The sequence below is a fragment of the Rhinolophus sinicus genome, linkage group LG03, assembly GCF_036562045.2.
Source record: "Rhinolophus sinicus isolate RSC01 linkage group LG03, ASM3656204v1, whole genome shotgun sequence".
NCBI classification, from domain to species: domain Eukaryota; kingdom Metazoa; phylum Chordata; class Mammalia; order Chiroptera; family Rhinolophidae; genus Rhinolophus; species Rhinolophus sinicus.
In genome coordinates, this window is record NC_133753.1 from 64,133,976 (window position 1) to 64,160,804 (window position 26,829).

General features: G+C 36.6%; 1 protein-coding gene across 2 annotated transcripts in view; it reads left to right on the forward strand.

Moving 5' to 3' along the window:
- The window catches only part of INO80 (INO80 complex ATPase subunit), a 119,801-nt gene that overhangs the window by 33,132 nt on the left and 59,840 nt on the right, over positions 1–26,829 (forward strand). For both annotated transcript variants that reach the window (XM_074327899.1, XM_074327898.1), the window contains exons 7-21: positions 343–557; positions 5,644–5,697; positions 6,622–6,825; positions 8,556–8,751; positions 9,684–9,751; positions 10,606–10,815; positions 11,320–11,400; positions 12,169–12,264; positions 17,656–17,715; positions 18,765–18,907; positions 20,677–20,761; positions 21,726–21,843; positions 22,779–22,864; positions 25,445–25,612; positions 25,831–25,964. In XM_074327899.1, the coding sequence (XP_074184000.1) occupies positions 343–557; positions 5,644–5,697; positions 6,622–6,825; positions 8,556–8,751; positions 9,684–9,751; positions 10,606–10,815; positions 11,320–11,400; positions 12,169–12,264; positions 17,656–17,715; positions 18,765–18,907; positions 20,677–20,761; positions 21,726–21,843; positions 22,779–22,864; positions 25,445–25,612; positions 25,831–25,964 (1,918 nt within the window). The remainder of the gene's footprint in view (positions 1–342; positions 558–5,643; positions 5,698–6,621; positions 6,826–8,555; positions 8,752–9,683; positions 9,752–10,605; positions 10,816–11,319; positions 11,401–12,168; positions 12,265–17,655; positions 17,716–18,764; positions 18,908–20,676; positions 20,762–21,725; positions 21,844–22,778; positions 22,865–25,444; positions 25,613–25,830; positions 25,965–26,829) is intronic.

The window sequence follows — 26,829 nt, forward strand, 5'->3', positions numbered from 1 at the left end:
GTAGAAATGTTGTTGTTGTTTTTCCTTTTGACCATTACTTGAGCCCATGATACCTTATAAGCTTCCTTTCCTATTGTTTGTTCAAAAGAAATTTAGGTCTGAAGTTTTATTCTGTGTTTCTCTTTCATGTAATCAGGGAGGATCCAGTGTTCTTTTCCAAGGTAGTAAGATCTTCCATTTGGAATATTCATGGGCCTGAATTGATAAAGGGATAAACATTGCTAACCTCAGGTGGAATGAGGAAAGAACTTTGAATTTGCTTAAAATGATGAGGTAGTTTTGTGGCTGTCTCCTGTGGAAGGGAAAGAAATGCAACCTGTTGAGAGTCTGTTTCCTTTGCAGCCAAGTTGAAAAAAGTGAAGAAAAAAAGGCGAAGGGATGAAGAACTTTCCTCAGAAGAATCTCCTCGTCGCCACCACCACCAGACCAAAGTCTTTGCCAAGTTTTCTCATGATGCACCACCTCCTGGCATCAAGAAGAAGCACTTATCCATTGAGCAGCTTAATGCTCGTCGCAGGAAAGTGTGGCTCAGCATTGTGAAAAAGGAACTACCAAAGGTAAGCATGTCTCTCCCGTGTAGGTTGTGGCAAGAATGTGTTTTCTGCTTGCCTTCTAAAGAGGAGCCGGGAGAGCTAGATACCTTCACAGAGCTTAACAGAAACGAATCTGTTGAAATTAAGAAGGCTGAATAATACTCTCTTTAGTTAACTATTTTGCTAAATATGATCAGAATTCACAAGACAATTAATGGTTGTGTGATGTTCCTCCACCAACAACAACAAAAAAAGGAAATGGAGGGAAACTTCTTTAAGGAAAGAACACAGTCTTCTTACATATATCAATAGAGATTGACAGCAAATTAAAGTGGGGGAGATATGTTTCTTAGAGAATTTACAAACATTTCGATGTTATTGGATAATCATAGGCAGTAGAAGAAACTGAAAATGACTCAAGAGAAAAATGTATTAAGTGTTCTTTTTGCTCTTTTTATAAGTGGTGCTGGGACAATTGGCTAACCATTTGGAAAAAGATAAAATCAGACCTGTCTCACACATACACTGCAGATGGATTAAAGACCTCAATGTAAAAAATGAAACCATTCAAACCCTAGAAGAAAAACAGTTGCATTCCTATTTAACCTTTGTGTAGGAAAAGAGTTTCTGACTCAATATCCAGAAGCAACTAAATAAAATATTGATAATTTTGATTACACAAAAAATAAAATTTGCATGACAAAGTACAACTGGCAAACTATGAGAGATTATTTACATTGTATATCATGGTCAAAGGGCTATTATCTAATATATCCATTAGCTAATATATCAAAGTTCTAATATATAAAGAACTCTTAAAAATTGAGGGAAAAAGGACCAGAGATTCAGTAGACAAATGGGAAAACAACATGAATAGACAATTCACAAAGTGAGATATAAAGTTGGACCTCAAACATAATAAAAAGGGTCAAAGTCTCTCATTATTGGAGTAACACAAATTTAAATAACACCTAGACACCTTTTGTTACGCATCACAGGCTGTGGGGAAATAGGCACTCATATATTGCTGCTAGAAATGCAAATTAGAGAGAACTTCCTTCTGGAGGGAAAATTGGTAGTATCTGACAATCTACATACGCACTTACCTTTCAAATCAGCACTTCCACTTCTAGGAATCCACCCTGAAGCTAAACCTCCAACAATACAAAAATACATGTAAACAAAGTTATTCATTGGAGCATTATTTGTAATTGCAAAATAGTGGAAACAACCCAAATGTCCATATATGCGGCTTGGATTAAACAGTGGTAGATCTACACGGTGGATTATGATGCCGTTGTTAAAAAGAAAGAATGAGGAAGACAGCACTGAACGGAGATGAATTTCTAATATACTGTTAAGTGACAAAAGCAAAACAAGTATCTAGAGTACTGACCCTTCATAAGAAAAAAGGGAATACAAGAAAATACACAAACATCTGCTTGTTTGTGCAAAAGAAATTCCAGAAGGATAAATCAGAAATTAAAGTGATTGATTCCTTATAAGGGGAAGGTGGGAAAAGGATAGCAAAATGGGAAGGAATGGGAACAGAGTAGCAGGGATGGAAAGGGAGTCTCTGAGTACGTCTTTTGGTGTAGGGCTGACTTTTAGAACCATAGTAATGTTTTAGATACTCCTGACATACCCCCAAAATAAATAAAACAAACCACGTTGTAGGTGGAGAGAGAGGTTGCGGGTATTTGTGGGCAAGATGGAAGAACAGAACAAATGAACTTAACTGTATTAGAAATGAGTAACATAATCAAGTTCCAGTGAGTGGAGAATAAAAAAACTCACCTAAGTAACTGAGGAAAATAGTCTTTTGACTGGATATGTAAGGCTAAAGACCAAAAGAGCTATAGATAAGTGCCATATTGACACAGTAAAAATGTTTCTCATAGGAAAATGAGTTAGCAATTTTGAAACTACTTTATATGTAAACTAGGATTGGACAAATAAATATATATTGTAGGTGAGAGCCAGTTTCTCACTGTTGGAGGAAGAAGTTATGAGTAAGGAAAAGGGGAAAGCTAAAATGAAACCTGTGAAGTTTGATTCGAATTAGAGGCATCAGTGTAATAGCTTCATGGCTTTTTATATACATATAGATAGATAAATACAGAAATATATTAGGTTGGTGCAAAAGTAATTGCGGTTTAAAAGCTTAAAAACAATTACAAAACCGCAGTTACTTTTGCACCAACCTAATAGTTGCGTGTGTATGCATGGATTAGTATACTTTTTTTTTTTCTAGTTCTCTGCTGACAGACACCCCAGTAACAATGAGGATGCCCAGCAGGTTTTGATTCCTCAGTACCTTTTATTCTGTAATAAAAGGAAGTAGGGCTCCACTGAAAAGTAGTTTATTCCAGAACTTGGCAGGGAAAATACAAGATGAGCATTAAACATCTTGTGGTGAGATGGAGGGCTTGTCAAAAGAACACAGGAGCCAACCTGAAGGAGCTGCTCATGGCCAAAGTTAGAATCATTTAAGCAGCAAAATATATAATAACAACACAGAATTTTAACCCATGGAATAAAAACTATGTGTCCATACTGTTATACATAATTGAATAAACAAAAAGGTGAGGTAGAAGGAACAACTCTTCCTTACAGAGGAATTGCAATTAGTAAGTTGCAGTTCAGAAGGAAGGAAGGAAATAGAGAATCATTATGCAAACACCGTTGTAATAATTTTTGCAGACTGGATTCATTGTTTTTTTGTTTTATTTATTTATTTTTATTAGTTTCAGGTGTGCAAAGCAATGTACTAGACATTTACACCCCTCACAAACTTATAGCCCCCCAATCTACTACCCCTCTGACATTATCTATAGCTGTTCCAATACCACTGACTATATCCCCTATGCTGTACTTTACATCCCATGATGAGATCTGTGTGTGTGTGTGTGTGTGTGTGTGTGTGTGTGTGTGTGTATTTGACATTTAATACTGTTCTCCTTCAGCCTCAGGTGTACAGCGCAGCGGTCAGGCATCCACACGGTCCTTGAAGTGGTCTCCCTGCTAAGTCCAGTACCCATCTGCTATGCCACATAATCTTTACGACATTATTGATTATATTCCCCATACTGTATTTCATATCCCCATGACTATTGTGACTACTTATCATGGTTAAATGCTAAAATTAGAGGGCAAAAGTTAGAGGAGAAACCATTTGTATAGACTCAAAGCATCTGCCCCAGCATACATATTAGCACAAAGGATAGTACTGAGAACTGGCAGAATGCACCTTAGCCAAATGATCCAGGTAAACATCACTAGTAATAGAAACGTTGACATCATGAACTTCTTGATGTGATGCGCTGAGAACACTTCATATCTTTGATATGCTTGCCAAAATGCATGTCATTCCAATCATGAGAAAAAAATCAGAAAACCACACATTTTGGGACATTCTAAAGAATAACTGATTGGTGCTTTTCAACAGTGTCCAGGACATGAAAAAAAGATTGAGGAAAAGTTACATATAGAAAGAGACTAAGGAGAAAAGCAACAAAATGCAATGTGGGATCCTGTGTAGGATCCTGGAACAGTAAAATGGTATTAGTGGAAAAATTGTTGACATTGAAATAAGACCTGTGGTTTAATTAATATTTTGACAGTGTTAATTTCCTTTCTCAATAATTGTATTATGGTTATATAAGATGCTAAAATTAGGGAGAGCCATGGGGGATGTAAGAGAACTGTACTATTTTTTGCAAATTTTTCTGTAAGTCTAAAATTAGTTCAAAAGTTTAAAAAAATATATGGCAAGAATAATGCAAGGAACTGCCATGTATCCTTTACTTATATTTAGCAATTGTTTGCCTTACTTGCTTTTGTTACATAAATGCATACTTTTTTCTCATCCATTTTGAACGTTTGATACTTTGTGCTAAATTTACTCCTAATAATTGAGTGTGTATTTCCTAAGAAAAAGAACATCTCATATATAACCACAGTGAAGTTACAAAAAAGATCTAATCCATAGACATATTCAAATTTCATCGGTTGTCTCAATAATGTCCTCTGTAGCATTTTGTTCTTTCCTGATTCAACCCAGGATCCGATCTAGAACTATATGTGGCATTTAGTTTTCATGTCTCTTTAATCTCCTTTAATCTGAAACAATTTCTCAGCCTTCATCTTTCATGACATTGTGATTTTTAAAGAGTATGGGCCTGTTATTTTGTAGAATATTTCTGAATTTGGGTTGTATGATGTTATCTCTTGATTAGATCTGGGTTATGCATTTTTGGCAGGATTACCAGGGGAGTGATGTGTTCCTGGTAATCACGTGACACATCTGTCCCAGTACTGTGTTCTTAGCTTTGATCCTTCAGTACAGTGCTTCTTCTCTACTGAACAATTACTAGTTCCCCCCATAGCAATTACTAAGTATTTCTGGAGAGTTTATGTATGACCATTCTCGATGGGAAAATTTATGGGAAAACCTGCTTTATACCTGGTGAAGAGGTTTCAGGTGGTGCCACTCAGCTCTGCCTGTTCTGTGTCTTCTCCCACATCACATGAACCGTCGTGGGAAATCAGGTTTCTTTATTGAGACTTTTTTTTCCCCCCAACTGAAATGGAAGACCTGATAAGCAGCTTGAGACTGGGTTGTAGGTCGCTGGGTCATCTCATGTTAGGTCTGCCTCGGACTTTTTTGTTGGAGAAGATGAGGCTTAAGTGGTGGTGGAAGTTGAGTAATAGTGGCAGCAGGTTTGCCCTGGCTGAAGATGGGGCTAGAATCACAAACTGGGAGGCTAGTTGACATTTCTCCTAACAATTTTTGTATCTGAGTGCCCTGCTATCCCAGCTTCTTTGCAGATCAGCCCTGGAAAGCAGTGTGTTTTAATCAGGGTCATGCTAGGGTTAGGGTATGTTCGTACATTTTCCTCATCCATTTCAAGCCTTAAGTATAAATATAAACCTTAAGTTCTTTCCACAGCTCTAGCTTATTCTTAATGCTGCTTTTGTAGCTTTCTGTAATATATCTAGAATATACAGGGCTTGATGTTTTATTATTTAACCCTAGCGTTGAGTAAGAGACAGTGTCATTCTTTTCAAAAAGGAATCCTAAATGAAATCTTGTTTTTAATTATTTTAGGCCAACAAGCAGAAAGCTTCAGCTCGTAACCTGTTTCTCACCAATAGCCGAAAGGTAAAATTATAGTTTTATATTTCCCATTTTTATATTTTGCTGGAATATGTTCTTGTTCTTTGGATCCATGCTTGCTGCTCTTGTCTCTTGTAAGCTGTTGATAATGAATCTAATAGTACCTAAGAGAAAGTTTCTAAATGTTCTCAATCTATTTTATACGTAAAATTGCTCTTCCTCATGTTTATAGTATTTGAACCTTTTTGGGTAAGATCATAGCCCGCTCTGATTCCTTGGGCAGACCATACAATCTTCCTGTGCTCAGTCTCTTCATCGAAGAAATGATGACATTAATACCTGTCCGTAGGGAGAAATAACTCAACTTGCTTTGAGAGTTGTGAGGACCAGATGAGGTAGTATTACTAGTTGTGTTTCCCTGGGCTAGTATTCATCCTCGCTTCCTCATCTATAAAATGAGAATGATAACAACTTTGTGAACAATGGATTAGATTAATATACGAGTACGTGAAGCTTGGAATTGTGCCTAGCATATAATAAGCATTGATAGCTATTATTATTTTTTATTTTATTTTATTTTATTTTTTAAGGAGGGCGCAGCTCACAGTGGCCCATGCGGGGATCAAACCGGCACCCTTGGTGTTATTAGCACCGCGCGCTCTAACCAACTGAGCTAACCAGCCACCCCGATAGCTATTGTTAATATGTGTGATAACACTTTGTAACTTCCCAGCACATCATTTTTCATCTGTTAAGGCATTATGCCTGCAGACTTCTCATCCCTGATCCCCTGGGTCTGCTACTGGGTCAGAATACTGTACAGGGACATTAATCAGATGGGGAGAAAGAGATGTGGCCGAGAGAAGGTTGTGTCCACTGCACAGAAGGAGGACTGCTGTGGTGTGGAGCCCTGGGAGCACTGGCCTGGCCATGGCTTGTCTGTTGTGCTAACATTACTGTCATCTGCAGCTCGCCCACCAGTGCATGAAGGAAGTGCGTCGAGCTGCCTTGCAGGCTCAGAAGAACTGTAAGGAGACCTTGCCTCGTGCCCGCCGTCTCACCAAGGAGATGCTTCTGTACTGGAAGAAGTACGAGAAGGTGGAGAAGGAGCACCGCAAGCGTGCAGAGAAGGAAGCCTTGGAGCAACGGAAGTTGGATGAGGAAATGCGGGAGGTAGGACCACAGCATAACATTTTGAAAGCCCTAATTGCTGTAGCCATATCAAGAGATTGGTTTGGCACTTCATAAATTATAAGTCTAACTGGTGAAATTGTTAAAAAAAATGTTTTAAGGTATTACTAAGGATAGTGATTTTAGTCCAGTAAACCAATTCTGTTTTTATTTTTTTAGTAAGGCCTTCTTACTGGCCTTCACCTCTCTTCTATGCTAATTTCCTCTATGCTTTGTAGCTTTCTTCCTTTGTGTATTTCTGGAGGACCAAAAAAAAAGAAGAGGAAAAGAAATGAATGAAAAAAGAAAACAGCTTACAGTTTATCTTAGGTTGGTTCCAGGTGCTGGCTGCAGTTTTGATTTGTTGGAAGATCAGGGCTGGTTGCCAAGTTTAGGGCCAGATGGGGCAATGGACAACTTGCCTGGTTTTTTGAGACTCACCCCCCCCACACACCCACTTTGCTGTTGTAACTTGCAGCTGGTGCTCTTGCTGATCCTGATGTCAGCTGATGTAGACTGAGTGTATAGTTCAGGGAAGCAAGAGGAGAGAATAGGAGGGCACAGTTATTGTGTTGCCATAGTAAACAGCTGGGGATGAGCGGAAGGAAAGTTGAAGTCTAGAGAAAGAAGAGAGTCAAAGGATTGGATGATGTTTTCTTTCAGTACAGGTAGTGCTCCTGTCAGAGCAGCGCTTTGGACTTCTTTTAGCTTTTGATCTTCCCTCCTTTATCATGCCTGTGAGGATGAATGTGGGTTTTGCCCAATTCTCTTTTTAAGTTCCCCTTTCAAGTGCTATGAAACCTCAAATGGAAAGGATAGTTTTATGTAGCATACTTTGGGACTTGTGTCCTTTCTTGGCCTTATTCCTTATTTTATTGTTGGTTTTCTTTTGAGGAGGTGATGTAAGGGTAAATTGAATATACTTCCTAGGAATTCTATTGTAAAATAGATAATGCAAAATAATGACTCTTAGTTTCGTATTTATTGTGTGTACTATATTCCATATAGTTTGGTCTTTTGGGGCATTTGTTTACTCATTTTATTATTTACTTTGATGATTTTGTTTATTGACAAACAATGATTATTTTCTGTACCAGGTTATTTCAGAGGCACTTTGAACTTAGTTTTTTCACATTTAAAAAATACATGTCTGTGTGTATTTGGTCTATATTCATGTTTTATAGCTGTCTTCACAAATGAACTTTAGGTTGCTTTGGGGAGCATTGTTTTCCCTTTGATTGGCTTTTTATTCTCAGATACCTTCTGCGCTAACTTTCAGAATAATTTATAGCTCCTAGTCACTTATTTTGACTTTTGGTGATAAAGAAGAGTTTCTGACATGTTTGCATTTTTTAAAATAATGAAGTTATACATATGTATCTACCAGTCAGGTTATCAAATAAAATATATTTGAATTTAGTTGGTATCCCATCGCCTTTATAGAAAAGTAATATAGTAAAGAAATAAGCATTTTAGACAGAAGCCTAATGGAGAAAAGATTTCATACTGTAAAAGAAAGCAAAACTTAGGTTATTATTAGACTATAAATGAAGGTTATTATTTCAGTAGCACTGACTTGGTTATTATAAAACGGTTCTTTAGCAATTTCTGCCTTTCTAAAGGTAAGGAATTGTATGCAAACTATACATAGGTTTGGTGAATTCTCTTGGCTACCTCTTGTATGTGATTGATGATGTGACTCTGTTTTCACTTTAACTTTTTTTCCCATTTAGGCTAAGAGGCAACAGCGAAAACTGAACTTCCTAATCACCCAGACAGAGTTGTATGCCCATTTCATGAGTCGCAAACGAGACATGGGTCATGATGGGATCCAGGAAGAAATTCTAAGGAAACTGGAAGACAGTTCTACCCAGAGACAGATTGACATTGGTGGAGGAGTGGTCGTTAACATTACACAGGAGGATTATGGTGAGTCCTGAATCAGGAGTTAGAGGAAGCAGGTACCCTATGATTTTTCCTGTCTAAGGTTATACATATTAATTCTTGCAAGTTTTGTCTTGACTGATAGGTAATATTGGTCAGTAAAGGGGAATTTATTGTATAGGAGTAGGAAAAGTATGACTGTTTCTATAAAACGTGCATACAAAATAACTTTTATTAAAGAATTTGAAAAGGAAAGGATGGGGTTATATGATCTTGCAAGTTTGGGAATATTTTATATGTTTTGATTCGTTAGTAGAAACAGAAGGTATTAAATCAGAAGAATTCAGTGAACATGTCTCAGCAGAGACATGCAAATTATCTCTCGTATAACAAGGTTCTTGGTGATGCAAGTCAAGCATGAGAAAGAGACTGTTGAGTTTGGGTATTTTTATGACCACAACGGGAGGGAGAAATTAGGATGAAGTTTGAGAGGAATTTCACAGCGAATAGTGATCAAGATCGTGTTGAGCTAAGAATAAAAGAGAATGAGCGTGCTTCACAGAATCTTGGGGATTTTACATGTCTGTATGTCTTCTTCTGGAATAGTGTCACCCAGCATAAATATATCGCAATTTTGAATCGGTGCTGTCTTGCTTTCCTGGCTTTGGCATTGCTTTGTGTAAGAAACCCAGGATTGGGAGCCTGGAGCTCAGTCTCCTGTGGTTTTTCTGAGCTGCTGCTTTGGCTCTTGGAGATCATGGTAGTCCTTTGCCTCCATTGCCACTTCCAGGTCCTTACCTCTGACAGGTAATGTGAGCCTTTCTGCTCCCTCACCCTCCTTGAGCCTAGGGATAAGTGTAGTGGAGGTGTAGTGGAGGTGTAGTGGAGTAACAGGGATCCACACCTGTTAGTGTGAATTGCACATTTGAACGAGTTCAGTTAATGACGTATGCTAATCTGTAAGTTTTCCTTTGCAGACAGTAACCATTTCAAAGCCCAGGCCCTGAAGAATGCTGAAAATGCTTACCATATTCATCAAGCTCGGGTGAGTTTTAAAAATGAAAAGTTAAACTGTAATGCGCCTAGGAAATACCTCACAACCTTTTACTTGCGTGATCTTCCTTTAATCCTAATATTTTCAGTTAAAAACATTAGTGAATGTGCATCTGTATAAGTGATTATGTATTGGGTGGGGGGATGTGTCACTATTTTAGAGTCGTAGGAATACTTGAGGAAAGGGAAAATGAGCATTCGTGTAAGATTTAGGAGTGTGTTGATGGAAGCTAGGATAGTTTGTCTTTTTTTTGTCCTCTTGTATAGTAATCAAGGGAAATAAAGTAGGAAATGCATGATGGTTGTTTAGTGAAAAGACTAAATTCTTGCTTGTTTAGAGAGCTTATACCACACCTTTAAAAAAATCTCAAAGTTAGTACCTTCTTTCACTTTAGTAATAATTTGTTTATTCATGATATAGTGACATTTAATGAAATCAGAAGGAAAATGCAGTTAGATTGAATTCCGTTAAGAAAACACGGTTTAATATACTGCATAGCAACCCATGTATAACTTTGACAGGGTCCAAGTCAAAGATGGACACAAACATGACCTTTCTTTCCACCAACCCCATGCAAATTTTATATGAAAACTTTAATGAATTCCTTGATGAAGTGAGTAATCATGTATAAGGCTTAGTGTCAAAAGTGTATTTTTAATAATTGTTAAATTGATTTAAAAATATTAGTAATATACTTGAATTCATTATACACTATATTATGAAATTAGCTCATCAGAAATTTTGTTTCAGTTAGCACAAAATTAGGTATGTTGTCATTGTGAATTTCATTTGAATTTAATTTTTTTCCTCTTATATTTTTGTTCTAATATGTTTTTCTTTTCCAGACAAGATCATTTGATGAAGATGCAAAAGAAAGTCGAGCAGCTGCCCTAAGGGCAGCAAACAAGTCTGGCAGTGGGTTTGGGGAGAGTTACAGCCTAGCAAACCCATCTATTCGGGCTGGTGAGGATATTCCACAGCCCACAATTTTTAATGGCAAATTAAAAGGCTATCAGCTGAAAGGCATGAATTGGTTGGCAAATCTCTATGAACAGGTGAATTTTAGAACTATGTTGTATCCACTCTCTTTCATTTGTTACCTGTTTTTCTAAAGTCATTGGTTCAGTATATTTTTAAATGAGCACAAGATAATGTTTCAGATTTCATTCCTTTTAAAAAACTTTATCCTTGACAAGAGTCAGAAGGATGTCTCTATATTTTTAACCTGGTGATTTTATTGGAGAATATTTGTATCGTGTATGTAGTTTGTTTTAGGTGATCATGGTAAACCTGATTGTTTGCTTTCGTGCCTGAATTAAATTAGCTGAAAAACTGGCTTTGGCCTGTTCATCTCATACATATCATGATTCACAGTTGTAGCTCTGGAGTTGGCAGAGGAATTATTACAGCTGTGGGTAGTAGTGCTGAAGCTGGGTATCTCTAGTCACTTTTGTTTGAACAAGTCTAACATTTTGGTTAGTTCTTTTGGGCAGTAGGTTTAACCCTGTATGATGGAATGTGAGAGGTGTTGACCATGTGTTGTTGTTTTTTCCCTCCAGGGTATTAATGGCATTCTTGCAGATGAAATGGGCCTTGGTAAAACAGTACAGAGCATTGCCCTCCTGGCCCATCTGGCTGAGGTGGGTTAGATGCAGTCTTTCTGTGTTCCTTTCTCTAGATCCTAGGTCATTTTCTACTGAAAATCAGCCATCATGAAGCACCGTATTAGGCGCTGTAGCATGCCAAGTCAGTAGGAGTTGCTCCTTGCCTTCAAACCTTTACACGCTAACACAATATGGTGAAACAGTTTGATTTTCAAGAAGACTAGGACAGGTTTTGAGCACGTGTGGTTTGGAAGCCGGTCCCACCATCCCTGCCCCCAGTTGAGAACTGCCAGTTGAAAGACAGTGATAGTTAGATCACAGAGTTCACATCTCAGCTCTACACTTACTAGCAGTGTAAACCTGGGCAATTCACTTAACCTCTTTGAGCTGACTTTACTTTAACTCCATAAGACTGTTTCCACTTCTGCAAAGTGGGATAATAATCTGCCTTACAGGAATTTTGTGAGAATTAAATCAGAAAATATGTGTAAAAGCAAAAGCTCTATTATCTCCATTAAATGATAGTAAAATTGTTACGATCATCTGGTATTGGGGAAAGCAACACATACAAGTCAGTATGTTGTAAGAGCTTTGTGAATGGTATAAATTAGGACCTATAAGAGGTGGAGGGGGGGTGGCAGTAATTGCTTGGTATTTTTGAGTGTACAGATATAGTAGATAGGCACCATTTCTCTTGTTATAATGCATTTTCTATTCTTAAACTACTTTTATTGTTGATTATAATTTTGAATTAAGTATCTTCAGGTTTCCTGCAGTTGGCTAACTGAGTTTTTTCTGTTTCAGAGAGAGAACATTTGGGGGCCTTTCTTAATAATTTCACCTGCTTCTACACTTAACAATTGGCATCAGGAGTTTACTAGATTTGTTCCTAAATTCAAGGTAAAAATTAATCCAACAAAAAATTCTGTTGCTCTTTAAAATAAACTTTCTATTTTTTTCTGCCTTACGCATTTATTGCTTATAATAGTTTTCAATTTCTTGAATTTTTTTCCAAAATAACTTGCATATAAAAATTACTATAAAATTTACTAAGAGGAGCAATAAGAGAGCATATTACATCCTTATGTTATAAGTGAGAAAGCCGGAGTCTAACTTGAGTGATTGGCTACGTTAGCCACGTGACTTGACACTCTTGGTCAAATTACCGTAATAGAAAAATACCTACTTAGCTGGTTTTGATGTTGATTTTGGCGATCATCATCAGGGCACATATCCTGTCATTTATGGCACTATCAGTGTTCCTCCCCCCACCCCCAGATAGATTGATAAATAATCTATTTTCTTGATCCTCCAAAGCTAGATCTTTAGTCCAGATTAGTAATGTCTTAGGTAGATAATGTGAAAGTTGATTTTAATGAATTCGGAGGAAAAGAATTGAGGTTGAAGTAGGAAGTGACTGGCAGGTAAATATGTTGCATCAAGTTGGGTAAGACATGGACAAGATTTAATCAGGGGTTTAATTATGGAAAGTTGTTGGGATGTAAGAGAATGGGTAGGATTTAGTATATTGTTTGCAAGTAAAAGTTGGGAAAGTGAGTTAAATATATGTTAAGTCCCTAGAGGGATAGAATAACAATGAATTTGCACAGTGAGGAGGATTTTATGGAGCTTACGTATCGACATATTGACATGATCTCTCTGATTTTGGGTCTCCATACTCATCATGGGTCCTTGTAATTCAAAGGGGCACACAGGACAGGTGGAGATGGGAAAGAGGTGTTTTTCTATCCTATGCTTTCTAAGGAAAAGGAGGTGTCTGGGATAGTCTATGTTGGAGCATCTTTGTGGGTGTGGCCCCACCTTTGTGGCTGAATTGTAGATTTAGAAATTTTACAAGGCACATTAGTTGTATAGTTTTTAACTTGGCTGACTAATTTTTGACTTTGTAAGAAGATGAAATCATCTAAGGCAATTGGTTGAATATTTTCTATAGAGTTGTTTGCCATATGGACTATGGAGCTCCATCTTTTTTCTGCTTTTGTTGGTGTTATTCAGTACTTGTTGAACAATCAGGAAGCTGAGAAATTAAGTCTTAAAATTTTCATAAAACCACTTAAATTTTCAGTATTTCCTCCACTGGCCGATAGATGGCAGTGTGGTAGTAGCTATGTCATTGTTAACCTCTGACTTTATACCTATACCTGGAACAGCCTTCATTTGCGCTTTGAGCTTCCCTTTGATACTATAGTTTTACGGGTCAGTAAAATATGGCCTTTGGGCTAATTCCAGTTACCACTTGTTTGTCCCAATTTTTAAAAATTGTGTTAAAAAACACATAGCATGAAGTGTACCAATTTAAAGTGTACAGTGTAGTAGCATTAAGTACATTTACAATGTGGTGTAATGATTATTGCTATCTGGTTACAGCATCTTTTCATCATCCTAAACAGAAACCTTCTCCCCATCACTCCGTAATTCCCTTTTCGCTTTGTACCCTGACTACCACAAATCTTTCTCCATGGATTTGCTCATTCTGGATATTTTGTGTAACTAGAATCATACAATATGTGGGATTTTACGTCTGGCTTCTTCTTTTTACTTAGCATAATATTTTCAAAGTGCATCTAATGTCGTAGGAAGTATCAGCACTTCATGCCTTTTTATGACTGAATAATATTTCCGGATATACCATATTTTGTTTCCATTCATCTGTTGATGGATATCTGGGTTGTTTCTACCTTTTGACTATTGTTAATAGCACTGCTATGAACATTCATGTACAGGTTTTTGTTTGAATACCTGTCCTGTTTCTCGGTTCTTTTGGGTATATACCTAGGAGCGGAATTGCTGAGTCATTTTATATTTAACTTATTGAGGAATCTACCACCTGTTTTTTGTATAGCTTGCACACTAAGAATAGTTTTTACATTTTTAGATGGTTGATTAAAAAGTATTTCATAACAAATGATGTATGAAATTTAAATAAATATACATAGCCATGCTCTTTTGTTTATTATTTGTGGCTGCATTCTTACTACAACAGCAGAGTTGAGTAGTTGTGACAGACCGCATAGCCTACAAAGCCAAAATATTTACTATCTGGCCATTTACAGAAAAGGTTTGATGACCTCTACTCTATAAATTCATTGTTTTTATTGCCATTATTCTTTTAGATTGTCAGAAATGTGTTTACTTCCCTACAGAACATAGTTACATATACACTCTGCTCAGGTTTATAGATTACCTTAAGAAAATACATAGATCTATGATGATAACATCTGAAAGTTCATTTTAATTGCCAAGTATCTGAGTAACACTCATTTTATGGTTCTAGTGTGAGTGTCTCTGGCTTCTTCCTTTTTCCCATGAAATATGATTTACATTTTTTCTATAGTTAATGTACCATTTTCCAGCCTTTAAATTGGCTATTTAGTATGTTTTATATTTCATTTATTTACACTCTTTTATTCTTGTCTACTTTTTTTGTAAACTGTAAAATTTTTCTAACGTTTTGAGGTGGAGCTTAGATTGTTGATTTTAGCTTTTTCTAATATGTGTATTTAAGGGTATTAATTGCTTTCTAAACATGGCTATAGCCGTCCAAACGTTTGATGGATCACATTTTCATTATCTTTCAATTCAAAATAATTTGTAGCTTCTACTGCAAGTTCTTATTTGACTCATGGGTTATTTAAAAGTGTGGTTCTTAATTTCCAAACAAAGGATGGTTTTCTAGGTACCTTTTTGTTATTAATTTATAGCTTAAATCCACTGTGATAAGAAAACAGGCTTTTTGTTATTTTAATCCTTTGAAATTTGTTGAACTTGGCTTTTATGGCCCAGCATATGGTCAGTTTTTATAAATGTCCTATGTGTGTTTGAAAATGATAGGTATTCTGCAGTTGTTGAGTTTAATGTTGTGTGTGTTGATGAGGTCAAGTTTGTTAACTTGTTCAGTCCATCTGTATCTTTATTTATTTATTTTTTTGTCTGCCTGTCCTATTATTGACTGAAAGAGGTATGTTAAAATTTTCCGCAATCATGTATTTATCCATTTCTGTTTCTTTCTGTCCATTTTTGCTTTATATATTTTGAGGCTGTGAGATATATACAAATTTATAATTACTTTGTAATCCTGGTGAATCAAACCTTTTATTATTATGAAATTCCCCTCTTCAAGACTTCTCTCTCCGACAACATGTTTATAGTAAATCTTCTATTTATAATCATCCCCATTTTATTTGCCATTTTAAGGTTTTGCCTTAAACCTATTTTCTCTGATACTAACTAGATAGATTTCTTTGGTTAGTTTTTACATGGTATCTTTTTCTTCTTTTCATTTTTAACCATTCTCTATCTTTACATTCTTGCCTTTTATTTGGAATATTTGTGCTTACTTTTAATGTAATTATTGCTATATGGAGTTTAAATCTCCTGCCTTGCTGTTTGCTTTCTACTTATTTTCACCTGTTCAACTTTCCTTTTTCTCTCCTTTCTTGGGTCCTTTTGGATTGATTAGATTTTATTACTCTTTTTTTTTTTTTTTTTTTTTGCCCCTCCCCTCTTAGCTTGCCAATTATACATTCATTCAGTAGATACAGGGAGAATACAACATGCATCCTTGACTTTTCAAAAAGTAATATTATTTTAGCTCTTAAACTCCATTGGTATTTTATTATTTATACATTTTAAATTTATTTAGATTTATTCATATACAGTGGTACCTCAGTTTTCAAACATAATCCATTCCGGATGTCCAGTTGAGTTCTGAAACGTTTGAAAACCGAGGCATGGTTTCCCCAAAGAAAGTAGTGCAGAATGGATTAGTTCATTCCAGACCTTTAAAATCAACCCCAAAAACTGTAAATTTAACATGAATTTTACTATCTGATGATACCATAGATCCATAAAATTTACGATGTTCATAAACTGAAATGTTTATCAACAGAGACGTTTGAAAACCGAGGTACTACTGTAACTCACATGTTCACTTGTTTTCTTTGATCTTCATTCCTCTGCATATTTGTGTTTCTGTCTGGCTGAGATTTTTCAAAACATCAAGCTACAAGCTACAGATTCAAGAAGCATTTTGAGCCCTATATGGAGAAAAAGAAAGAAAGCCACACCTAGAGGCATCACAGAAAAAGGGCTGTATTTTGCATTCTTTTGTTTCTCTGTGCTTTAGTCTGGATATTTTCTTCTGATCTATCATCTAATTCACGAATTTTCTCTTCAGCTGCATCTAATCTGTCATTAAACCTATCACTGAATTATTTTCAAAAGTCTGTTTCTGATATTTTCATTATCTAGATCTCCTGTGGCTTTTTTGGTTTTTTTTATTGTATGCCAGACATTCTGGATACTGTTTTCTTATTCCAGAGAGAGGATTTCTGTGTTGTAGGTTTTGTTTTGGTTTCTTGCCAATAGTAATTTTTTTTTCTGGGGCAGTAATAACCCAAAAACCTCTTAATCTAGTTTGAAGCTGAAATTCAGTACAGTTGGCTGTCTGTATCTGAGGGTTCTGCATCCAGGGATTCAACCAACCACAGATGGAAAATACTTGGGGTGGAAGTTACATTGTTGCTGATGTGTACTGGGTGTCCGTAGTAAACTTGTACAGACTTATTCTTGTCACTGTCCCTAAACAGTATAGTATAACAACTATTTACATTGTATTAGGTATTATAAGTAATCTACAGATGGCTTAAAATATCAGGAGGGTATGTACAGGTTATATGCAAGTACTGCACCATTTTATATACGGACTTTAGCATCCATGGGTTTTGGTATCCTCGGGATTCTGGAGCAAATCTGCAGGTACCGAGGCAAGTCTGTGTTTAGTATACCTTTACTACCCGTGTATATGAATCCTTTGATCCTAATTTAAGGCCGGGGAGGTTGGGGTTATCAGAATCCCTCCTCCTTGAACTATAGTTTTTGTTCTGTGGGCCATACATCTCTTTAACAACAACAACTCTGTTCAGTTTCTTAGCCTCTCAACTAGAACTTTTAGAAAGGATCACCTTCAAGGGGGACCGTATACCAGGTGCCAGGATTTCATCTCTGGGCTTCCTTTCTTTTCTGGATCTTGGCTCTGTAATTTCCACTGCCTCAGTAGTTCTCTGATACCTTCAAACACATATTTTGTTTGTGTGTTTTAATTTGGTCAACAGGAGGAGTGCTAGTCCATTCCCTAGTTTGGTAATGACAGAAGAGGAATTCCTATATTTAATTTGTTTTAGGTTCTTTTAAACATTCTGAATAACATATTTGTGATAATACTTTAAAATTATCAATAGGTAATAATCTATATATTGGTCCTTTTTCCAGGTGCTACCATATTGGGGAAATCCTCATGATAGAAAAGTTATCAGGAGGTTCTGGAGTCAGGTAACTTTCAGCTTACTGCACACACACACACACACACACACACACACACACACACAGTGTGATCGAAAAATATGGTGAATGTTTAAATTTAAAATTTATTATAGTAAAAGACACATTGTCATTAACCCCCCTCAAAACAATCCACCTCACTTCGAACACACTTATCCCATTGTTCTTGCCACTTTCTGAAGCAGTTCTAGAAGTCCTTTCGTGAGTGTCTTTAGTTGCACTGTCGTGGCTGCCTCGATGTCCTGAATGAATAGATTCAAAACGTTTACTTTCATCGTCATTTTGACTTTGGGGAAGAGCCAGAAGTTGCATGGTGCCAGATCCAGTGAATAAGGTGGATAGGGATACAAATATTTTTATTTGACAGAAATTGCCGTATCAGAAGTGATATGTGACACAGAGCATTGTCATAATAGAGGATGAAACCGTTTGCCCATTTCATGTTAATACATTGTTCATGATCCACAATTTATGGCACACTTTAAAACACACCTTCTCTCAATTGTAGTCACACCCGATTGACTGTACCAAACAAGTTGAAACTTATCACACACTGTTACTAAGGTTCAGTGCACCACTTCGTGTATTGAAGATCCCTGCCTTTCCATTGGATGGCACTCAGCAGCAGTATTCACCATATTTTCTGATCACATCTTCTACATGTGCAATCATTATTTCTCCAGTTTATTTGAGTAATTTCTCATGTATGAAATCTTTTTATATATTTCTGGGCAGTAGGCAAGTATAATGTTTTTCTTTTACAATGCTTTTCCCGTTATAGACAATCAGCTGGTTTGAAAATCAGGATTAAAAACTTTTTTCTTTAATGAGCTGAAAACTAGTTTTTAACATGATTTGTGATTATAGTGACTACTTTAAAAGCAGTTATGGTTTAATTTATTGTATATCTACCACATGGTAGAAATACATCATTAGAGCTATTATAAACTTCTTGGCCTTAGAAAATACAATCCATTCCTTAATATCTTATTATGAATTGTGAAGTATCTCTTTTCACCCTTCCCCTCTTATATTTACAGAAGACCCTTTATACTCAGGATGCCCCCTTCCATGTGGTTATCACCAGCTACCAGCTGGTGGTGCAGGATGTAAAGTATTTCCAGCGGGTCAAATGGCAGTACATGGTATTGGACGAGGCTCAGGCGCTCAAGAGTAGTTCCAGGTAACATGAGTACTAGAAACCAAACTCCATGTACTGAGGATATATAGATATATGATATACAGTTGACCCTTGAACAACGCAGTGGTTACGGTGCCAACCCCGACCCTTCACCCTCTACTCCCTTGTAGTTGAAAGTCTGCGTGTAACTTTTGACTCTAAAAACTTAGCTATCAATAGCTCACTGTTGACCAGAAGTCTTACCTATAACGTGAACTGTCGATTAATGCTTATTTTGTATGTTTTATGTATTATATACTGTATTCTTTTTTCATTATTAGTTTCAGGTGTACAAAACAATGTAATAGTTAGACATTTATCATTTATATCCCTCACAAAGTGATAACTCCCCTCCCCCATCTACTACCCTTCTGACATCGCATACAGCCATTACATTTCCACTGTCTCTATTCCTAATGCTGTACTCTACTTCTTGTAACTACATATATATAAAATTATAGTTGACATTCATTATTATTCAGCTTCAGCTTCAGGTGTACAGTGCAGTGATCAGGCAGCTACACCGTCCCTGAAGTGGTCTCCCTAATAAGATAAGTGTCCATTGGATGCCCTACAAAGTAAGATAGAGAAAAGAAAATGTTACTAAGAAAATCATAAGGAAGAGAAAATACATATACTATATTTATTGAAAAAAAATCCATGTGTTAAGTGGACCCACGCAATTCAAACCCATGTTGTTCAAGGGTCACCTATATCTGTATGATATATACACACATATGAATAAAGATCAGAGAGGTTTCAGAACATGGCATAATACGGTCTCTGCATAAGCCATGTGTCTGACCCGAAGGCTGAAATTCCCTTATCCATTTTTCATGGAACATAAATATTACTGTTTAGAATACAAGGATTTTTCCCAATTTCTAGTCGTACTCAATAATTATGAGATTTTAATAGACCTTTGTTCTTCAAGGAAAATTTCTGTGGAGGAAGGGGCATCTGCCCTTTCCTTGAAGGATTATTTTAGAAGGTTATTTTAGTAGGAAGTAGAACGTTACATGATGTGGATTGTAGGTTTTGTCTGCCTTGTGCAAGGTATCCTAGTCTCTGAGTAGTTCTTAGATCCCCAAGACTCCTTTTATTGGAGTCTTTTTATATGTTTAAAGTATTCTAACACTTTTAAGATCCCAAACTGAATAGTAAATGAATGCTTAGCTATAAAATGTTACTCAGTGGTATTAAACCTGGGTTTGATGCATTTTTGTTAACTTGGTGAGCACGCAGGACTTCCTTGAAGGTCCATGGTAACTGGCAGGATGGTATTTTTCATGGAACTTTCCATCCCCTGAAGGGCATTACTTCGTTTGTACTCTTTTGAAGTAGGACATGCTCGTAGCCATAGACTCACTTTGCATTTGCTTCTCACACCCTTCCCCTTTCTCCATTGCTCCCTTCAAACCCATACTGGAAGCACAGAGTAATACTTTTAAAGCTTCCTACTCCACAGAAGTACCTTACAATGACATGATTTATGTCAACGCAAAGAGAACTTTATCAAGGCAGAAAGGATCCTACCCTGCCTACTTGAGGCCTTCTGTTTCTAAACCCTAATACCATATTTTCCTTTTAAAGTAGTCAGTTCCTCTGAAATTTCCTATCTGTAGCTATGTTGAATAATATTTTTCAGTTGTGTATATGATGGAGTACTTGAATCTCAGTGTTGTTTTTTTAGAAAGCATGTTTAGAACTATGAGGTCTTGGTAGGGTGAAGAAAGATTTACTGCTAATTTGGAATTTGTCTTATTGGACAGTGTTCGCTGGAAGATCCTCTTGCAGTTCCAATGTCGGAATCGGCTTTTGCTAACTGGGACGCCCATTCAGAACACCATGGCAGAGGTAGGCATGAGTCAAGGGCTTAGCTTTGTATCTGCATTACTCAGAGTGGTTCCAGCACAGAATGGGATTCTTTACACATGTCCACCTGGAGTGTTAGGGCTCTGTACAAATTACAATCCCCACATAAAAGGAAAAATCTGAACATAGCTTGCCCTAAGTGGGATTTTGTGGGTTTTTTGGCAACATTCCTATTTTCTTATTCTCTGGCGTAAGGCAAATAAATTCCTCTATTTTTTTGTATTTATGTACTAAATGGTGACCACATTAGGAATGCTACCTATCGAATGCACAGATGTTTTTATACTAGAATGAAAGGTAGTATTCTTTAACACTGAGAGGAGGTAAAATTTTTTTCTTTAGGAAAGATAATTGACCATCTACAACAGGGGTCAGAAAACTTTCTATAAAGAGCCAGATATTTTAGACTTTACAGGCCATACAGTAAACTGGCACAACTATTTAACCTTGCCGTTGTAATGTGAAAGCAGCCCTAGATTATGCATAAATTAATAGGTATGGCTATGTTCCCATAAGACTTGATTTATAAAAATAGACGGCAGACCAGGCTTGGCTGACCCCTGATCGTTATTACCAAGTTATGCTACCTCAGATTGTATTTAATTTTGCAATCGATTTTTTAAATGTATAACATCTTTAAAATTATGTCACACCAGAATCTGATTATACTTGTACTTTCATACTTTTAGTTTGAAATTAATTGAAAATAATGACTTTTTCCTACAGCACCTTATAAAATTAGAGTTGGTTGATGAGGCATGTGTTTACACACCTTCTCTCTCTCTCTCTCTCATTCACTCATGTATACACATGCACCTAGATGCAGATATACACCCATACCTGCCTCTCTCTCTCTCTCTCTCTCTCTCCCCCCCCCCCCCATTATGTCTTCAACACACTGTCATTTTGTTGCCCTGCAGCTACTTCACTTTTCCTTTGTTTCCAGCTCTGGGCTCTGCTGCATTTCATTATGCCAACATTGTTTGATTCGCATGAGGAATTTAATGAATGGTTTTCCAAGGACATTGAGAGCCATGCCGAAAACAAATCCACCATTGATGAGAGTGAGTACTTTATGAACTTTCTTCTATGTTATCAGTGTAGGCAACGACATAATTGTATGTTTTCTTCTGTGTGAAGAATTTTTCTTCTAGTATACATGAAAGGATGGGGGGAGGAGTTTTTTTCCTTACAAACTAATTATGTACTTTTTTATGTTTAAAAGAGTCAAAAAAGGACTAATTCATATGGTGTTGCAGTATTGACTAATAGGGCAGAACAGGCAGAGTTATAAGCACCACATTTTGGCTTACAGAATCCTCATTTTCCACATAGATCCTAAAAATTTCCTATCAGAGATATATTCTTTGTGGGATGGGGTAAGGCTTTTTTCCTGTGATAAAGACTGAAAATATTAGAAGGGTCATTGTTGTAATTTTCTGTCTGTATTAGGATTTATTTCTACTATGAACACGTTTGACCTGGTTTATCAGTACTCTTGGCCTTATTGAATATTAAGGGAGTTATGGGGTGTTTATTGCATAGACATGAAGTGACATCTGGTAACTATTAGAAAAGTCTTTAAGTAGTTTCTTATACTATAAGTTGTTAATTTGCTGACATACTTTAAAAAATGATTTTTTGGGAACACTGGGAGTCCCAGATAGCTTGCATTATACCTATATGAGAACCCTATTATTAACAAAAATGTTCCTGAAACACTCTAAAGATGAATTCTAATAAAAAATAAAGTGGTCCTCGTTGGTTTGAGTAAATGAGAGCAAAATGCATTTACCCTGTTGACTATAGGAAGATGCTATGGAAGATTCCGATTCCTTGGTTTCTTACTTGGGAAAAAGATTTGTTTCAGTCTTCTTTCAGAGACTCATTAAGCCAAAAGGTATTAAAACAGTTTAGTGAGAGATGATTATGATTTTTCTTTTGTGTTTTAAATCGGTATAATGTATTGTTTATGGGGGGGGGGCTCCTGGCATTTCAGATCAACTTTCTCGCTTACACATGATCTTGAAGCCATTTATGCTGAGGAGAATCAAGAAAGATGTGGAAAATGAATTGTCTGACAAGGTAAGGGAAGAAGACCTCATGAGTTTATTAAGCCTTAATAGGCACCAACTTAGGGTTCCAGGGCAAAAAAAAAAATTCCTTGATAAATGTTTAGTTGAAGAGTAATTTGTTTGATTGAAAAAGGACTTTTAAACCTGAGTGGATCAAAGAAGATTTAATATGAGTGAAATAATCACGGCAAGTTATATTTTTTCTTTTTGTTTTATACTTTTTATTATAGAGAATTTGAAACATTACAAATGTAGAAAGAATAGTATAATGAACTCTCATAATCACCATACAGCTTTAACAATGATCAACTCGTGGCCATCCCCACCCATCTAGATTATTCTGAAGCAAATTCCAGATGGCCTTTATTTCATTTACAAAAATTTTCATATGTATCTAAAAGATCTGGTCATTTTTAAAATACATAACCACATATCATTATCAACCCTGCTAAAAAAAGGCAATTATTCCATTGTAGGATCACATATCCAGTTAGCAGTCAGATATTCTCCATTTGTCCTTGTGTATTTCTCTCTCTCTCTCTCTCTCTCTCTCACACACGCGCACACGCACGCACACACACACACACAATTACATTTTTAAAATCAGAATACACGCAAGGTCCTCCCATAGCATTTGGGTGTCATGTCTCTTAAATATCTTCTTTCCCTTGTAATTCTTTGTTAAAGAAACTGAGTCATTTGTCCTGTAGAGTTAGTTTTCCACATGCTGGATTTTGCTAATTGCATCATCGTGGTGTTGTCACATATGTTCCTGTCTCCTGTATTTCTGCAAACAGAGTTAGATTTAGAAGTTTAATGTGCTTCAGGTTGTATTTTCTTATACAAAGCCAGTAATTTTGGTTTATAAGTATCTTTTTTGGATCCTTACCAGACTTTTGTAATTTTCTATTACCTCCTATGAATTCTCCCCATATTCTCCTTCCTCCTTCTACCAGTTCCTAGTCCTTTGGAATTTTCCCCCATCTTCCATAGAGGCCACCTATTTCTCATAATTCTGTTCTCTGTCTGACAGGCATCTTTTCAGATTCTTGATATCAGGTGGTTCTCCTCTATCACTGTCAGAAGGGTGGATCATTTTGAAATTAGTAGCTCTCTTTGCAAGATTGTGGAGGGGATGTACACCTTCAAAGAGAGGAATAGAAGTGCACCTTTGTTTTATTTTTTAAAAAGTCTTGGTGGCTATTTTGTGAAACTGGCTGACTTTAACTAAATAGTACTGTCACACAGGTGTAGCTGATAGAAGGAAAATACTTTGTAAAAAATGGAATCTTGAGGCTTTTATATCAGAAAGGGCTTAAAAAAGAATAGCAGTGTCATAATTTCTATTATTTTGTTAGTAGTCAATAAGGAGGTGAACAGTAGATGTAATCCAGTTCTTAACCACTGTGCATAGTGTAAATTTCTTAAACATCAGCAATGTTTCTAATCTATTAAATAATTATTTATTTACTGAACTCCTACTGACTGCCAGCCACTGGTACATAAAGATGCAGGTTCCATTCAGATTTCTTAGGGCGATAAATACATAACTAACTATATATAATGCTATGTCATAGAGATACAGTGACTGTGTGAACTATAAGAAGTAGTTCTGTTAGGGAGGGTTAGAGAAGGCATCAAGGCAGAAATGACATGTAAGGTAGATCTGGAACAACAAGTTGTCATTTACTAGGAAAATAAGATAGAAAGGGGTACTAGGCAACAACAGCAATGTGAACAAAGATAAAGCAACATTCAAATATGCAGCATGTTTGGCAAACATTATTCAGACCACAGTTGCTAAGGTTTATAGGACGATGTGGTGATGAGACTGGGACAGTAGGGTGGGTTCGATTATGGGAGGTCTTTTCTGCCTGTAGGAGAATTTTTAATATTTCATTATAGGCAGTAATGTACACTGAAGGTTTTTCAGCAGTTGAATTACTTTGTAAGATTTGTATGGAAAGCTTCTCAGAACCAGGAGAGACCGGAGGCAGGAAGACCCCAAAATAATAACAGTCTAGATGATACGATGAGATTCTGCAGTAAAGCAATGGGAATGGTCAGAAAGTGTGGTTCAAAATAAATTTCCAGGTTGAGTAGAGACTTAGGAAATGATAGAACATGGGGTATGAGAGAGAAAAATCAGAGCTGACTGAAGTTTCTCTTTGGGCAGTTGAGTGAATGGTAATGCTGTTCATTTAGGGAATTGTGGAAAATAATCTTTTTTCTGATATGTCACATAAGCAAATGCTGCAGACTCTGAGTGGTACTATTAGAGTAGGTAGTTGAAAGTATGGGTATAGGGCTATTTAGGAATATGTTTTTGTTGTAAGTCACTGTGATGGACGATAATTCGTGCTACTGAAAATGGAAGAGATTGCCAGGAACAGCATGTAGAGTGAGTGACAAGCGAAGAGGGGCAAGAAAAAAAATCATTTTTCTGGATAATTAACCACACCACAGGTTTATAGAGATATGTATATTGTTTTTCCAATCATACTCTGGCTTGCATGCGTTTTAAACTTTATGTTGATACTGAATCTTATGAACTGTTTTTCAAAATAGAACTGTTCTCCCTGATTTTTAGATTGAGATTCTAATGTATTGCCAGCTGACCAGCCGACAAAAGCTGCTATATCAGGCACTAAAGAACAAAATTTCTATTGAGGATCTATTGCAGTCTTCTATGGGCTCCACCCAGCAAGCACAGACCACCACCAGCAGCCTCATGAACCTGGTCATGCAGTTTAGGAAGGTAAGAGCTTGGGGCAGCTACCCTGGAGTTGTCTTGACTAACCCACTTCAAGGAAAAAGCTCTAGCTTTGATGCCAAATGAACAAAGTCTGTTAAAAAGATGAAAATGGGAAAGTATATATTCACAAAGGCAAACATTCAGGGTTTTGGATCCCCCATCATTTCACAGGATGGTATCTGCACCTAAAAATGTTGTCTTGTTATTTCCCTCCCTCTTAGGTGTGTAATCACCCAGAATTATTTGAACGACAAGAAACTTGGTCTCCATTTCATATTTCCCTAAAGCCATACCAGATTTCAAAGTTCATCTACCGTCATGGACAGATCAGGGTCTTTAACCATTCACGAGACAGGTGAGCAAATGTTAATATCTGTTTCCTCTGGGAGTGTTTTTGTAATTGGGGGGTTTATGGAGATAAATTTAGTGGAGAATGTTTGAGTTCCTCAGCAAGAGATATTTAAACAAAGGTGGACAGCTCTTCGTTAAGGCATCTCCTGGTCGGAATCTGTGCACTATCTAGGGTCTAACCGGATGACCTTAAAGGCCATCGCCACTTGTAGTTGCCTTTCCAAACGAGGAATATGCACCTGTGTGCAAATATGTACGTGTACCAAAAGAGATCAGCAAATGTTTCTGCCCCAGGACCGAAATTGCTTTATGGTGGCTTATTTTATACTTGGAATAGCACTTGTGGGAGAACTGATTGGATTTTGAATTAATCAAATATACCTTCGTATCAGAATCAGCAATGACAGGTTTTGGTAAAGGTGAAGTGGTTGTTAATGCCCGAGATTGCTTCCGTTTAGAAAATTGGTGTGTGGGTCAGTTTTACACCGGATTGAGGGTAGCCCTGGCTTCTGGATTTTTTAATAAACTCCCAAAGGATTCTCATGCACACCCACATTTGAGAACCATGGATTTTGAAAGCTCCTTCTGTAGAGAAACTATATAAACAGTACCATCAAACTAATTATTGACAACATTTAGCCTAATGAAACTGAAATTGAGGAATTCCTTGGATTTTAATTTTAAGAATTCTGTCTGTGATAGCTCCAGGCTAATACTTAACTAGATAGGCAGAAGGAAGCAGACGAGAGGTACGGTGCTTTTTCCTTAACATAGTATGTGAAAGCTTAGGGTGCTAAAATTGTGAGTGTCTAAAATAAAAAAAGACTACTTTGAACTTGTATTATCTTTTTATACTTTTATTAAGCACT